General features: G+C 47.0%; 1 protein-coding gene across 3 annotated transcripts in view; it reads left to right on the forward strand.

The window, feature by feature from the left end:
- Positions 1–8729, forward strand: part of FBXO42 (F-box protein 42) — a 112850-nt gene extending 104121 nt beyond the window's left edge. For all 3 annotated transcript variants that reach the window (XM_073795439.1, XM_073795442.1, XM_004311442.4), the window contains 4 exons: positions 1030–1126; positions 1608–1664; positions 2557–2673; positions 3186–8729. In XM_073795439.1, coding sequence (XP_073651540.1) covers positions 1030–1126; positions 1608–1664; positions 2557–2673; positions 3186–4301 — 1387 coding nt within the window. In that variant the 3' untranslated portion in view covers positions 4302–8729. The remainder of the gene's footprint in view (positions 1–1029; positions 1127–1607; positions 1665–2556; positions 2674–3185) is intronic.
- The last annotated feature ends 5222 nt before the right edge of the window (positions 8730–13951 follow it).

Here is a 13951-nt window from a genome sequence, read left to right on the forward strand (position 1 = left end):
AAGGCCACCCTCCAAGAAGCAGAGTACTTTTCCTTCTTCCCCTTTATGGCCCAGCTTTAGAGAAGGAGAGAGATCGATTGACAGGACAGGTGGAAATGGTTCACTCTCCAAATAGGATGGATTGAGGGAATGGGTAGGAGCAAGAAAACTGTGTCAGGCCTGACATCCCCTGTGAGGTGGTTCTCCCTGCCCACTGCCCTCCACCTCTGGCCACGACTGGCCAGCCCAGGCCAGGCCCAGAGCAGAGTCTGTGAATCACTGTGTATCTGCTTTGGCGTTAGCAGCAGTAGCGGTCGTTTCCTCTGTGCTTTGAAATGGAAGTTGATGAGCTGTCAGCAATAAAACCATTCCAGTTCCAACCCTGTTCCCCCTCAGGGTACTTTCCATCTTCTTATTTTAAAACGGTATGGAGGAGACAATGTGAGCTCTACCCTCCAGATGAGAGGGTTTAGGGCTTAAGGTATTGGAGCTCTTCCTCCTGTGTTTCTGTGTGTGAATAACTGACCATAGAGAGGGGACCGTAAAATAGAGACTGCCATTTAGGAGTCTGTCCGTGCCATACTGGTCCCTTGAGGGTTGGAGATGCCAATTTGTCCTTGATAAAACTGCAGCTTTCATTAGCCATGGTGAAATTACCTTTTGTAGCCAAAGTCAATAAATCTTTATCTCCTGGACAATGATAGAACTGCCTTTTGAATAATTTTTTTCTCTTCCTTGTGGGTTTTGCCTTTGAAAGACTATATCATGACTAGTATCTATTTCCTGCTATCACCAATTAATTAACTCTAACTTTAGGTATTATTGTTTGGCTACAGACATGACTCAAATGAGGCCTGATGGGTCAATGGAAAGAGCAAAGGTTTGAAGCTCTCCTTTCCAGGGAAAGGAGGAGAAGAAAAATATAGTTGAGTGCTAGCTATGAGCATGGCACTCATGGGGGGCATCCTTATGAATGTAACTTCATTTATATCAGTTCTTGTGGTCCCTGAGAGCTCCCAACTGCTTCATTCTTTTGTCCTTGTCTTATAGGAGCAACGACGTCTGGGTCCTTGACCTCGAGCAGTGGGCGTGGTCCAAGCCGAACATCTCTGGCCCTAGTCCTCATCCTCGAGGTGGCCAATCTCAGGTGCTCAGAAATTAAAATAACTATTCAGCAAACACTGTAGCATCTTTCAGTTAGGGCAGGAGAGGGAGGAGGGAGGCAGGTAAGATGCCAACATACATAAGCCAAAGAGAATTTATCATTCTTTCTTGCTGGTATTTATTTTTCAACTTCTAATGGCTTATCATTATTTTTGTTGGCTTTATATTATGCCTCTCCTGAAAGCATTTACTTTGCTTTTTTATTTTTCAAGAGAACCCTGCATTTTATGTGGTTGGCACTCTCATGTTAATAATGTTTGATCAACAAAGAATCCATTCAGGTGAATCATCAGTAATTTGTTTACAAGGATCAGAATTGACATGGTTTGGGTAATGGGGATCCTATGGTAAATAGAATACTCTCATTTGGGAGCTGAGTAGACTATTTTCATTTACCACTGAAGTACAGGAGGTCAGATGCCTGTGTCTTTGTAGATTTATTTTAAATTTCTTCATCTCCCCAGATTGTCATAGATGATGCAACTATTTTAATCCTTGGAGGGTGTGGTGGTCCCAATGCTGTGAGTATTGCTGGTATGGCGTTCCCATGCACATGCTGCTAAGTATTCAAAACTTGCTTCCCCTGTCTCATCTTGTAAAAGTGTACAAGGCCATTTCTATAGCATTTTTATTTAGAAAATACCTTTTCCACTTTGGGTATGTAGCCTTTGTATTTTCTGGCCTTCTTCTCCACTCTCTTTTTGCGGAGGGAAGCTTTTCATCAGAGACATTCGTCTATTGAATATTCATATCTAAAGTCTTCCTAACTCCCACTTAAGTCTTTGGGCTATAAGGTTTGCTGCTGTTATTTTTTCAAGGATGGGTGGGACAGAAGAGCAGGTGGATAATGGCCAGAGTTCACATGGAATTTATTTAAGAATGCAGATTCAGGGCTTCCCTGGTGGCACAGTGATTGAGAGTCCGCCTGCCAATGCAGGGGACATGGGTTCGTGCCCTGGTCCGGGAAGATCCCACATGCCGCGGAGCGGCTGGGCCCGTGGGCCATGGCCACTGAGCCTGCGCATCCGGAGCCTGTGCTCCGCGGCGGGAGAGGCCACAGCAGTGAGAGGCCCACGTACAAAAAAAAAAAAAAAAAAAAAAAAAAAAGAATGCAGATTCAGACATGCTGGATATATATTATCTACCGTTTCATCAGTGTACACATACACACATAAAACCACAGGCAAAATTCAAAACCACTTAAAATTGATTCATGGGGTCACAAGTACAATTTCACGTGCCAGGCCAGTGGTAATATATGAATGAATGAATGGCTAGAGATTTTGCTATTCTTTCTGACGAATTCACACACTCTATGACAGGCAGCACAACTTTGAGATTCCAGCTCTGTGTGTGTATGTGTTTTGTGACGTGTACCACACCTGAGTCCTGTTGTTGGTGCTTCTCTTACAGCTGTTCAAGGATGCTTGGTTGTTGCACATGCACTCAGGTCCTTGGGCCTGGCAACCACTCAAGGTGGAAAATGAAGACCATGGGGCCCCAGAACTGTGGTGCCATCCAGCTTGCCGAGTAAGTAGGGAGCTGACAGGCCAGCAGAAGGAGAGTCCTAAACTCTAAAGCCAAATTAACTCATCAGATTTCCAAGCAACTTTGTATGGAAATTGAAAACCCCTTGATGTCACAAAAGAGGTGGACATTGACCATAGCTTTTTGGGTATTTCTCACATACATGAGCCACTAGGTGGAAAAACTTAACATGGGCCCCACTTATCCTTTAAGCCCCAGCTTTAAGCATCTCTTTGTCTCTAAAACTTGCCCCAGGGTCCCCCAAACAAATACTTGATTCCTTCCTCCACTCTACCCCTATTCTGTAGAGATAATTCAAATGGTAGCACATGTCTCCCTGTAGCAACAAATTGTTCCCATCTCTCCCCACATGTAGCCTAGAGGGCAGACTGCAATCTTTTCACCTCTACATCTCAGGTACCTACAAAACACATGGCACATCCCAGATGCTCATGATAAAATGTTTGATGGTTAAATGAGTGATCAGAACTGAGCACAGGTTTTTTGTCTTCCAGGTAGGGCAGTGCGTGGTGGTCTTCAGCCAGGCTCCTAGTGGGCGAGCCCCACTCAGCCCCAGTTTGAACTCTCGCCCATCACCTATCAGTGCCACTCCTCCAGCCCTAGTTCCCGAACCTCGAGAATACCGCTCTCAGTCTCCGGTAAGGAGTATGGATGAAGCTCCCTGTGTTAACGGCCGCTGGGGAACACTGAGGCCCAGAGCGCAAAGACAGACCCCCTCAAGTTCCCGAGAAGGAAGCCTTTCCCCAGCCAGAGGCGATGGCTCTCCCATCCTCAATGGTGGGAACTTATCTCCAGGATCAGCAGCTGTAGGTGGCTCTTCCTTGGACAGTCCTGTACAGGCTATATCTCCTAGCACTCCATCTACCACTGAAGGATATGACCTAAAAATGGGACTTTCTTTGGCCCCCCGACGAGGGTCACTACCAGATCAGAAAGATCTAAGATTGGGATCAATGGATCTGAACTGGGATCCGAAACCTGCTTCCAGTAGCAGTCACATGGATGGTGTGGACAACAGAACAGTTGGGGGAAGTTTGAGACACCCTCCTGAACAGACAAATGGTGTGCATACCCCACCGCACGTGGCCAGTGCCCTTGCAGGAGCAGTTTCCCCAGGTGCCCTGCGTCGGAGCCTAGAAGCCATCAAAGCAATGTCGTCCAAAGGCCCCCCAGCCTCCGCAGCACTAAGTCCTCCTCTGGGGTCTTCTCCAGGCTCCCCTGGGAGCCAGAACCTGAGCAGTGGAGAAACAGTGCCCGTTCCCCGCCCAGGGCCTGCCCAAGGAGATGGACATTCCTTACCTCCCATTGCCCGGCGCCTGGGCCACCACCCTCCACAGTCCCTAAATGTTGGCAAACCCTTGTACCAGAGTATGAACTGCAAGCCCATGCAGATGTACGTGCTGGACATTAAAGACACCAAGGAGAAGGGGCGAGTCAAATGGAAAGTATTTAATAGCAGTTCTGTGGTTGGACCTCCCGAAACCAGCCTGCATACAGTGGTACAAGGCCGGGGCGAACTCATCATATTTGGAGGACTCATGGACAAGAAGCAGAATGTGAAGTACTATCCAAAAACAAACGCCTTGTACTTTGTGCGAGCAAAGAGATAATATGTTCTAAAACCCTTTCCCTTCCTGTGGCTTTTAATTTGGAATTTTCCAGCGTGCAAGCATTTGGACTGAGAATTGAGAAAACAAGGGACAAAATTACTCTCATAAACCAAACCCCAATTCCCAACCTCACTCACTCCAGGCTGGGATCAAATCTCCATTAAGAAAAGAATTATATAAATATATATTATATAGCCAACTCTGTTTACAAAGAGGGAGAGATCTCCGTCCTGGTTCAGATAAAATTGTTGCTGTGTTTTAGCAGAGGCTGTGCTGCCTTTTTCTACTTTGCTGATAACTAGACCAAGAATTTAGGGAATAGATTAATACCAGAACCTTACTAAAGAAACTGAAGAGCCACCTGTAAATCTTATTTGGCCTTCTTAGAGTTAGAAAAAGAAAGGGCATGTGTAAGATGCACGACTAGAGGTTTCAGATTCCCATGCTTCAGGGGCTGGCAGGGTAAAAGTAACCTGTAGAAAACTGTTCTTCTCCCCGCCCTGCCCCGCCCGCAGAGGACCTGTGAAAACTTCTCTTTGCAGTAATGCCCTGTGCCTGGCCCTATTCTGCTCTTTGTGACTGAGGAAAGTTACCCAACAAGGGATTTTGTTCCACGTTTGTGTGCCGGGATCATCGTGAAACAAAGTTTATGCAGAAACACCTAGTGTCCACTGGTTTTTGCTCTCTCCATGTTTCAGAAAACATTCTGGTGTCTGATTGTGGAATTTTCTGACAATCATATTTCGTTGCAGTTGCCAAAAACCACATTTGTTCTCTTTTTCTTTCCCTTAAAACCTGATCCTCAGAGGCTGCCTTTGCTATTTATAGGCTGCTTTTCTTCCCTCCTTCCTCCCTCCCTCCCTCTTTTTCTTTAATATGTGGATTTTTTAAGCCCTAAAACCTTTCGCACTTTCTTTTATTAAGCTTGGGTGCCCAGAGAAATCTCTTAGAAATATTTCTGGAATCCATTTTCTGGTGTCACTAGGGGACCAGTAGGGAATTCTGAGATGCCAGTATCATGAGAAATCCTTGAAGCATCAAAAGATACTGTTTTACCTTACGGGCTTCTTTTTATTTCCAAAGCACGTTGGACACACCCATCCATGTTTATGGAACGTGGAAATGGATCTTGGGAGAGAATCCCAATAACGGTTCCTTCTAGAAATGACTTTTGCCCTTGTTTGTGACATGCATTTTTCTGCCTGGCTGTTGACTGGTGATTGGGTTGAATATCATGTGCTTGGCCTCTTTGATGCGTGGCTACCTTGGGAGCAGCTCCTTCTTTGTCATTGTCATGTTTACCTGTCACCCAAACAAGGCTTGGGTTTTTACTTTCATGTCATTTCTGAGATAAGGTGTAACCAACCAGAGCGTGTTCTTTGGTTGACACAGGAAATTCCAAGTTACCAGTCTCTAAACCACGGCCTGGACATAGGAGACATTGGCACCACTTAAATGTGGATTTTTTTGGTGATTTCTCATCAGTAGAAAGAGGATTTTTATTTTGCCTTTAGGGTTTAAATTTCAAAACACGGCATTTCTCATCCCCACACTCCCCTTTTTCTTGTTAGCATTTCCCAAGCGCAAGCCTGCTACAGCTGGCCCTGGGTCCTGGCTCTCAGCCAGCTCTTAGCAGTCTGTCTGATAAGTCTGTTTTCTCCTGTTAACGTCATGTTAAATCCTTTCCCCTAGCCATTGGCTCTACAATGTGGTCTTGGTGGGAAAGCGCCCCTGGTGCCAAGCCCAGGAAAGGGCCAGCTCATGGGGAGGGGTATGTGTTCCAGAAACTGCTCTATGTGCTCCCTTAGATGAGGAAACTACCATGTGCCTACTTACTGTGGTGTCCAACTGCTCAGAGCTCAGCACTTAGCTTTCCAGACTCTCTGCTCTGGGCCTGTTGCCAGTCCTTCTTTGGCAAAGACTGTTTGATCGTGTGGGGGTCCTTATTCACAAGAGAAAGCTAGCCTAGAAGATCAGCAATTTTGGCATTACTACTATTGCTGAACCTTGTTTATGACATTGCATTTGTGCATGGACAGTGCCTCCAAACTCAGTTCCTACTTAAATATAAAGTATTTGGAAGCCTGCAAGTTCAGAATCTCAACTTTGTAATCTTTCCTTTTGTCCTGTGGCCTTCCTAAGCCAGCTGTTAACTTGTTGATTCCTTCTACTTTCCCCAAGTAGGCAGGCAACGGAGATGATGATTCTCTTAGAAAGTAACCTGGCTCCTCGGAACTCCATGGCATCCCAGTATTACCCACGCCACTTGGAACCAGACTGTCTGTTTACAGCTCTTGAAGAAGAATCTGCCTCTTCCGCACCTGGTGGTGTGGGTCCTGGTGGCTCCTGGGCGTTGTGGCCGTGTATCTTGGGAGAGTGACTCAACATAGTCAAGGTGACTGTCTCCTCCGGCCCTTGTGAAGCCGCCCCATGCAGTGGAACTTCAGGCGTCTCAGCTGAGGTGACCATTTCCATGGCGCCATGGATGCTTCAGTCAGATCAGATTTAACCACAGCTCTGGTTTTGACATGATGCCGACTTTGTCTTAAAATTCACTGAGGAAAATGAGGCAAAATATTTTTTTAAACCCTCAGGAGCACCTAAAGTAAATATTTATCCATATTTAAGTATTTAAAATACATTTTGTTTCTACTTGAAGCTTTAACCCCCTTCCATTCCTGCAAGTGTGCCTTTGAGAGCCCCCATGTCACATTGACTCCACTGGCCACCTCATTGACGTCGTGAGAATTTTAGTCTCTTCCCGTCCTCTTGAACAGAGCTTCCTGTTTTCTCATTTTGCAGGCTGTGCAGCAGAGAGGGTTCTGTATTTTTGCTCATGTTTCTGCCCTGCTGCTACACTTCGGTGGTGGGTTCCACAAACCACCACCCACCCACCCACTGCACCCACCATACATTTGGAAGCACACATTTGGTATCAAAACAAACTTAAATTTTAGTTGTAAGGCAATACTGGGCTTACTCTCCTCCCAGCCCTCTGGAGATTGATTTCATTTTAATATTTGAGTTTTCTATCAAGAGCTGAAACCACGAACTATCCTAGGAACGGTGTCCAAACTCTTTAAAATAGAAGAAGAGGAAGAAGAAAGAAAAGCAACTGAAGTCTTGACTTTGGAGGACAGAAAGCCACCAGCTGATGGAGAACAAAGGGATGCTTCCTTTTCCTTTCACTTTATTTTTCTGGATTTCCTTCTGCTTTGCTTCTTCAGAGTGACATTCCTGGTTGGTTTGTCTGTCTGTCCTTGTCCTTGTAATGATCCTGGTATGGTGATGTGCTCTGCTTTGCATTATCTGTGGTCTCTTACCAGCGCACAAGTCAGTGGGGAGGATCTGAACACACCCAGGGGCAAGGAAGCCGAACTTCAAAGCCTGTACCCCATGCAGCCTCCCCATGAACTGCAGAAGGCATGTTCTGCATGGTCACCAGTAAGTGGCTCCCTCCACCATGTTCACTGTCAAATGAAAGCAACCCTTAGGCATTGGCTCCACTGTACTCTCTCTTTCCTCGCTCTGCTCCCTTCCCACCAACCAGGGTTCATGTCAGTGCACACCTGTTGTGCCCTGACGAAGCTGGTGCTGTGAGTGATGTTTTCCGTACAGCTCAGGGGTCCTGGGTGGCTTACCCTGAGATGATCATTTTAGGCACATAACAGTGTAGGAATGAAAAGTGGATTTGATTTCATTGATATTTAAATCTCTGTCGATTTTATTTTTTGTTTATGTTTTCCCCAATGACTTTTTAGCAGTTTAACAAATAAAACAAAATGGATAGAATTGTCTTAACTGTTTTATTAGTATGAAAGAAAGCAAGCTGTGACGAAAAGCAATTGGAGATTGAAGTTGGAAGCAAGGTAGTTGGAAAGATTCTCCTCCTCTAGGAGGTTGCCCGTCCATGAGGACGTCATTTAATAAAGCAGCTCTCTCCATCATGCTTGAAGGACTCAGTGTTTCAGAGCCTCAGTACCACCCTGCATTGGAGACCCAAGAGAGGTGATGAGCTTGGAGCAGAGGCCCAGGGACTAGGATGACATCTACGCCATCACTGGCCTCCTAAGCAAAGATGAGGACACGGGGCCTCCGGGTCTTGAAACAGCATAGCAAATGGGGGTTCAGAACACAGGCCTGAGCCCTATAGGCCTGTGGCTAATTCTGCCTTCCGCTATTTACTACTTAATCTTGGTTACAAGTTTCCTATCTATAAATATAGTTTCTATTTTATAGGATCATGAGGATTAATTAAAGTTGTATATGAAGAGCACCAGCACAGTGCCTGGCACATAATAAATGCTTAATAAATGGTGGCTGTTATTTATAATTAGCCCTTGAAGAAAATACGTGATCTTGAATGAAAGTGCTGGGCAATGTGTGTAAATTGTTAGGAGCATGGCCATACTAAAGATTATGCATGTCTACAGTTGTCTGAGTCGTCTTTTACATGTCACCATGAGAACCCCTGGGGCTTTTGCCTTGAGAGCAGTACGTAGCAGCTGCTGCCATCAATCAGGTCAGAATGGTCTCAGTAGTTTCGTCTCCCTGTGGACTTTATTCTTTGGTTTGCCAGTTGAATTCAGCCTCTAGCTCGTGAAGGATTCTGCCTGGATTCAAAGGCACACTTAGGAGCCCCTCCCATCAAGCCTCTTAGATAGCCTCATCCACCAGAGGGCAGACAGCAGAAGCAAGAAGAACTACAGCCCTGCAGCCTGTGGAACAAAAACCACATTCACAGAAAGACAAGATGAAAAGGCAGAGGGCTATGTACCAGATGAAGGAACAAGATAAAACCCCAGAAAAGCAACTAAATGAAGTGGAGATAGGCAACCTTCCAGAAAAAGAATTCAGAATAATGATAGTGAAGATGATCCAGGACCTCGGGAAAACAACGGAGGCAAAGTTCGAGAAGGTGCAAGAAATGTTTAACAAAGACCTAGGAGAATTAAAGAACAAACAAACAGAGATGAACAATACAATAACCGAAATGAAAACTACACTGGAAGGAATCAATAGCAGAATAACTGAGGCAGAAGAACGGATAAGTGACCTGGAAGACAGGATGGTGGAATTCACTGCTGCAGAACAGAATAAAGAAAAAAGGATGAAAAGAAATGAAGACAGCCTAAGAGACCTCTGGGACAACATTAAACACAAAGACGTTCGCATTATAGGGGTCCCAGAAGGAGAAGAGAGAGAGAAAGGACCAGAGAAAATATTTGAAGAGATTATATATAGTCGAAAACTTCCCTAACCATGGGAAAGGAAATAGCCACCCAAGTCCAGGAAGCACACCGAGTCCCATACAGGATAAACCCAAGGAGAAACACACTGAGACACATAGTAATCAAATTGACAGAAATTAAAGACAAAGAAAAATTATTGAAAGCAGCAAGGGAAAAACAAAAAATAACATATGAGGGAACTCCCATAAGGTTAACAGCTGATCTCTCATCAGAAACTCTACAAGCCAGAAGGGAGTGGCATGATATACTTAAAGTGATGAAAGGGAAGAACCCACGACCAAGATTACTCTACCCGGCAAGGATCTCATTTAGATTCGATCGAGAAATCAAAAGCTTTGCAGACAAGCAAAAGCTAAGAGAATTCAGCACCACCAAACCAGCTCTACAACAAATACTAAAGGAACTTCTCTAAGTGGGAAACACAAGAAAAGGATCTACAAAAACAAACCCCAAACAATTAAGAAAATGGTAATAGGAACATACATATCGATAATTACCTTAAACGTGAATGGATTAAATGCTCCAACCAAAAGACACAGTCTTGCTGAATGGATACAAAAACAAGACCCATATATATGCTGTCTACAAGAGACCCACTTCAGACTTATTTCTAAGTGGTAGAATTATAGCTAATGTTAGGGTTTTTTTGCTTATGTATATTCTGTAGTAACCACAGGTGTTTCTTGTGCAATAGATATATTAATATTTTTAAAAAACATTCAGAAGAAGTCAGATTCCATCAGATATAGGTCAATTTCCTGTGTCTCCTACATTTAAAGGATAAAGGAAGAGAAGGACACCAGTTTTCATGTAGGTAATAAAAAAAGAAAAAGGCACACTTAGTATCATTTGGGGGCTGATGACATGAGTCTGCCCACCCGTGTGGGAGCCTGGGGGGGGGGGGGGCTACAGTCCTGAAGCCACTTGCTGAGTATGCGCCAGTTTCTCGTAACCCTGGGTCTTTGCGCCAAGCACCGTCACGTTCTTTTCATTCAGTGCATGCTGAACGTTAACCTTATCCCAGGCTCAGGTGCTGTAAGCCTGCAGGTCTCATCCTGTCTGCACAGTTGTGTTTCCCAAGCTGCAAGATGAAACTTTTCCATTTCTAACAACGTGTGGTCTGATACTCTCTGTTCTGTTTACTGTACTTTGAGGCCTATAGCAAACTAGACCATGGTGTGAGGAAGGGTCTTGGGTACAGAGGGCCCATGTGCTGGCAGGTACTGATTTGGTGGTGGTAGGGATAGAAGGATTGTTTCGGATGCTTCCACAGTTGCCCTTGCAGAAGGGTTGGGCTTGCTCCTTATGGCTCTATTGGGCTAAACAAGGTCCAGTAGGTAGAAGCTCTAGAGAAGGCTCATTGGGAAGAACTTTGTACTGTCAGAGCTCTACGTAAATGAGAGGAACCAGTGTGGCATCACTGGAGGAATTCAAGCATTGCCTAGATAGTCGGACTATGGGATGTTGTAGAGGAGGTGATGTTCGGTGGGTAGGGTGCTAGTGGTGATTGGTGGTCCGGGAAGACCCCACATGCCCAGCCTTCAGAATAGGTCAGTCCCATAAGGCTCCCTGACAGCTTCCTAACTCAGTCCATCTGTGCCATGCTCCTAATTACTGATGAGCAGGCTCCTGCTCTGGAAGCGTCAGAGCATGAAGATAGCAGTGTGATTGACCCCACGTCAGAGGATGTGTGGAGCAGAGAGGAGGGAACTTGCCAATTTGAGGAGAAACCTTAATGTCAAGGAGAACACAGCGCAGAGAAGAGCCATGACTCAATCCCAGGCCTTGCAGGAGTTGGCAGCCAGCAGTCCCGTGCAGTCCCAGCACAGTACTCCCTGGCCACTTCCCTGGGTACTAAAGGGCCAGAGGCCTGTGTACATTTGCGTCTCAATCACAGCACCCAGCCAGCGAAAGGGCAATGCCACACTGTCCTGTCTGCTTCCCGCATCTCTACAGCTCTTCTCCAGCCGGCCCTGTGGGGAAGCAGTGCAGGAATCACTGACTCCAACAAGGAGACAAAGGCCTTACACGTGCTGTTACTACCCTGAGCCGGCTCCTCAGCCTAAGACTTTGCCTCACATCACCCTCATCCGGGGAACCTGGGAAAGACCAGGCTGTGAGTATCCTCAGGTCCAGGTAGTACAGGAGGCATCACCTTGAAATCCTGCAGGCTGGTCTGCTTGTAGTGTCACCACAGGTGACTGGGGTTTACCCTTCTTACCTCTTCCGGGAAGAGGGGAGCATCTCCAGCTAAAGTCTGCCTTCTGCTCTCAATGGCCGTAACTATCCCCTTCTCCCTACAATATACCATTGACAAAAGCAGTCCAGCATTCTTGTGGATTCTTTATGAGGTAATGATTTCACTATTGATGGAAGTATTCAAGCAGAGACTGGTAAATTGTATGGGAGGTGATGACAGAGATGATTTATGCATCAGATCAATAATGAGACCAAGGGACCGCCATATGCCCTTTTAATTCTTGAGACGTGGTTCTGTGGACTTAGAACTTCCCAGAGAGGCTGCAGGACAGGGACATAGGCACAGACTTTGGACCAGGAAAGACCTTGGTTCAAAAGCTGCTCCTGTCTCATTGAGCTGAGGCAAGTCATCCCACTTCTCTGAGCCTCAGCTAAAACGGTTATGATGCCGCTGGCTTCACAGGTTAGCAGTTCAGCTGGAGCCAGCAATAATTGCTAGTCTATGGCCTGGGTGTGATTCCTCAAAAGACCACCTGGGGGCACCCTGTGAAAGGCTTCAAGTCCTCCTTGACACTATCAGAAGCAGTCTTGAGAAGGAAACTAAATGGGCTAGAGGAGAAAACTGCCCATTTCTCCTCCACCTCTGTTGGTAAAGCCTGGGGAGGACCCCTTCTCTGGCCTCTGCCACACCTCTGAGCACCATCCCGAAGCTGGCCGGCCTGCCCTCTCTGCTTCAGCCCCCGGCTGTGGGAAAGCCAGTGTTCTCCCCATGGGGTTGGGCTCTGGGCCCGGGCCCTGTCAGTATGCACAAAGCTGAGCTGAAGTTTTAAATGCCTGAGAGGCCTGGCGGAGTGTGCCATGCCCCTACCAGGGAGCCTGTCCGCCCACCCACTGCAGGGAAGAGAAGGAGGGCTGAGGGCCCTGGAAGAAGGAAGCCCCTGCTCTGGGGCCCTGGGACCTGGGCTGCTGCCCGCTCATCGGCAAGGCCGGGAGGGCCCGGGGCTGCCCTGGGGATCACTCATTCTCAGCACATGTTCCCTGAACGTGGACTGACCCCTGAGGCACTGGGCACAGATAAAGCAAAAAGAGGCCTGCCCCTGGAGGAGTTCACAACCTCATCACACGCCAGGGATTGTCGCCTTGGCTGAACAAAGACTACAAATCCTGAGCTTCTGAGGCCAAAAGACAGTCCAGTTATGTCATACCAAAAGACGAGGAGAAGGTGAAGTCAGTAGAACGAACAACACAGCCAGCAGGGGGCAGGACAGTTGAGAAGAAGCCAGAGAACTAGGAAATTGTTCTTGTCCTGGCCTCACCCTGCTAAACTGAGGCAGAGGGCAGATGAGGACCGAGCCTTTCTGGGAGATCCCAGCTCGGGGGGGCCCAGGCCTGGCCTCTGGCAGGCAGTAATGCAGAATATGCAGACCTACAGGCCTCAGACTGGGAAGACAGACTCCCTGTGCTCCAGGAAGGGTGAGAGAAGCTGTGGGGAGTCTGGCATGTCCAGAGGAGCCGGTGTTCAGGGCTGAGGACAATGCAGAGTGACCAGAGGTCATCCCCTCAGATGTAGCAGGGACAGAAGCTCATGACCAGGATCCGCAGTGGGAGGAGAGAACACCTCTAACAGGCCAGCATGGACGAGGCCATGGCAAAGGTACAGAGGAGAGTTCTCTCTGGAGCAGGAGGCCCACAAAGGCCCAGGAGGGATGACGTCTGCGGGCTGTGTACCCCACCCGCACTCCACCATGCCTCCCCGCCACCCCACTGAACACGAGCCCCAGGGCCAGAGGAGGGAGGGATGAAAAGGAACAGCCTTGTGAAGACTGAGTGTTTAAACTGTATGAGGAATGAGGAATCACTGAACTTAAGTTTGCCAGGAAATTGCTGGATTAAAATGTCTGCATAGCAGAGACAGGTTAAATTGAGTCCGAGGAAACAAAGCTCCGTTTCTTAAATGTCTGAATCAGTGGAGGTAAAAACTTGTACTTGCTCCAAATAGAAGGAGAGGAGTCAGATGAAGTGCCTGGGATCCACAAGAACCAAGGATGAGAGGGATTCTGGCAAGTGCTGGAGGAAGGAAAGAAAAGGGTCTTCCATAGAGGGAGCAGCCTGTGCGAAGGCACAGAGACCCGGGTGTGACGGGCCTCTCCAGAGCCTCGAGGTCAGTGTGACTGGAGTGGACAGAACTGGAGAATGAAT

Source organism: Tursiops truncatus, chromosome 1, assembly GCF_011762595.2.
Source record: "Tursiops truncatus isolate mTurTru1 chromosome 1, mTurTru1.mat.Y, whole genome shotgun sequence".
NCBI lineage: Eukaryota > Metazoa > Chordata > Mammalia > Artiodactyla > Delphinidae > Tursiops > Tursiops truncatus.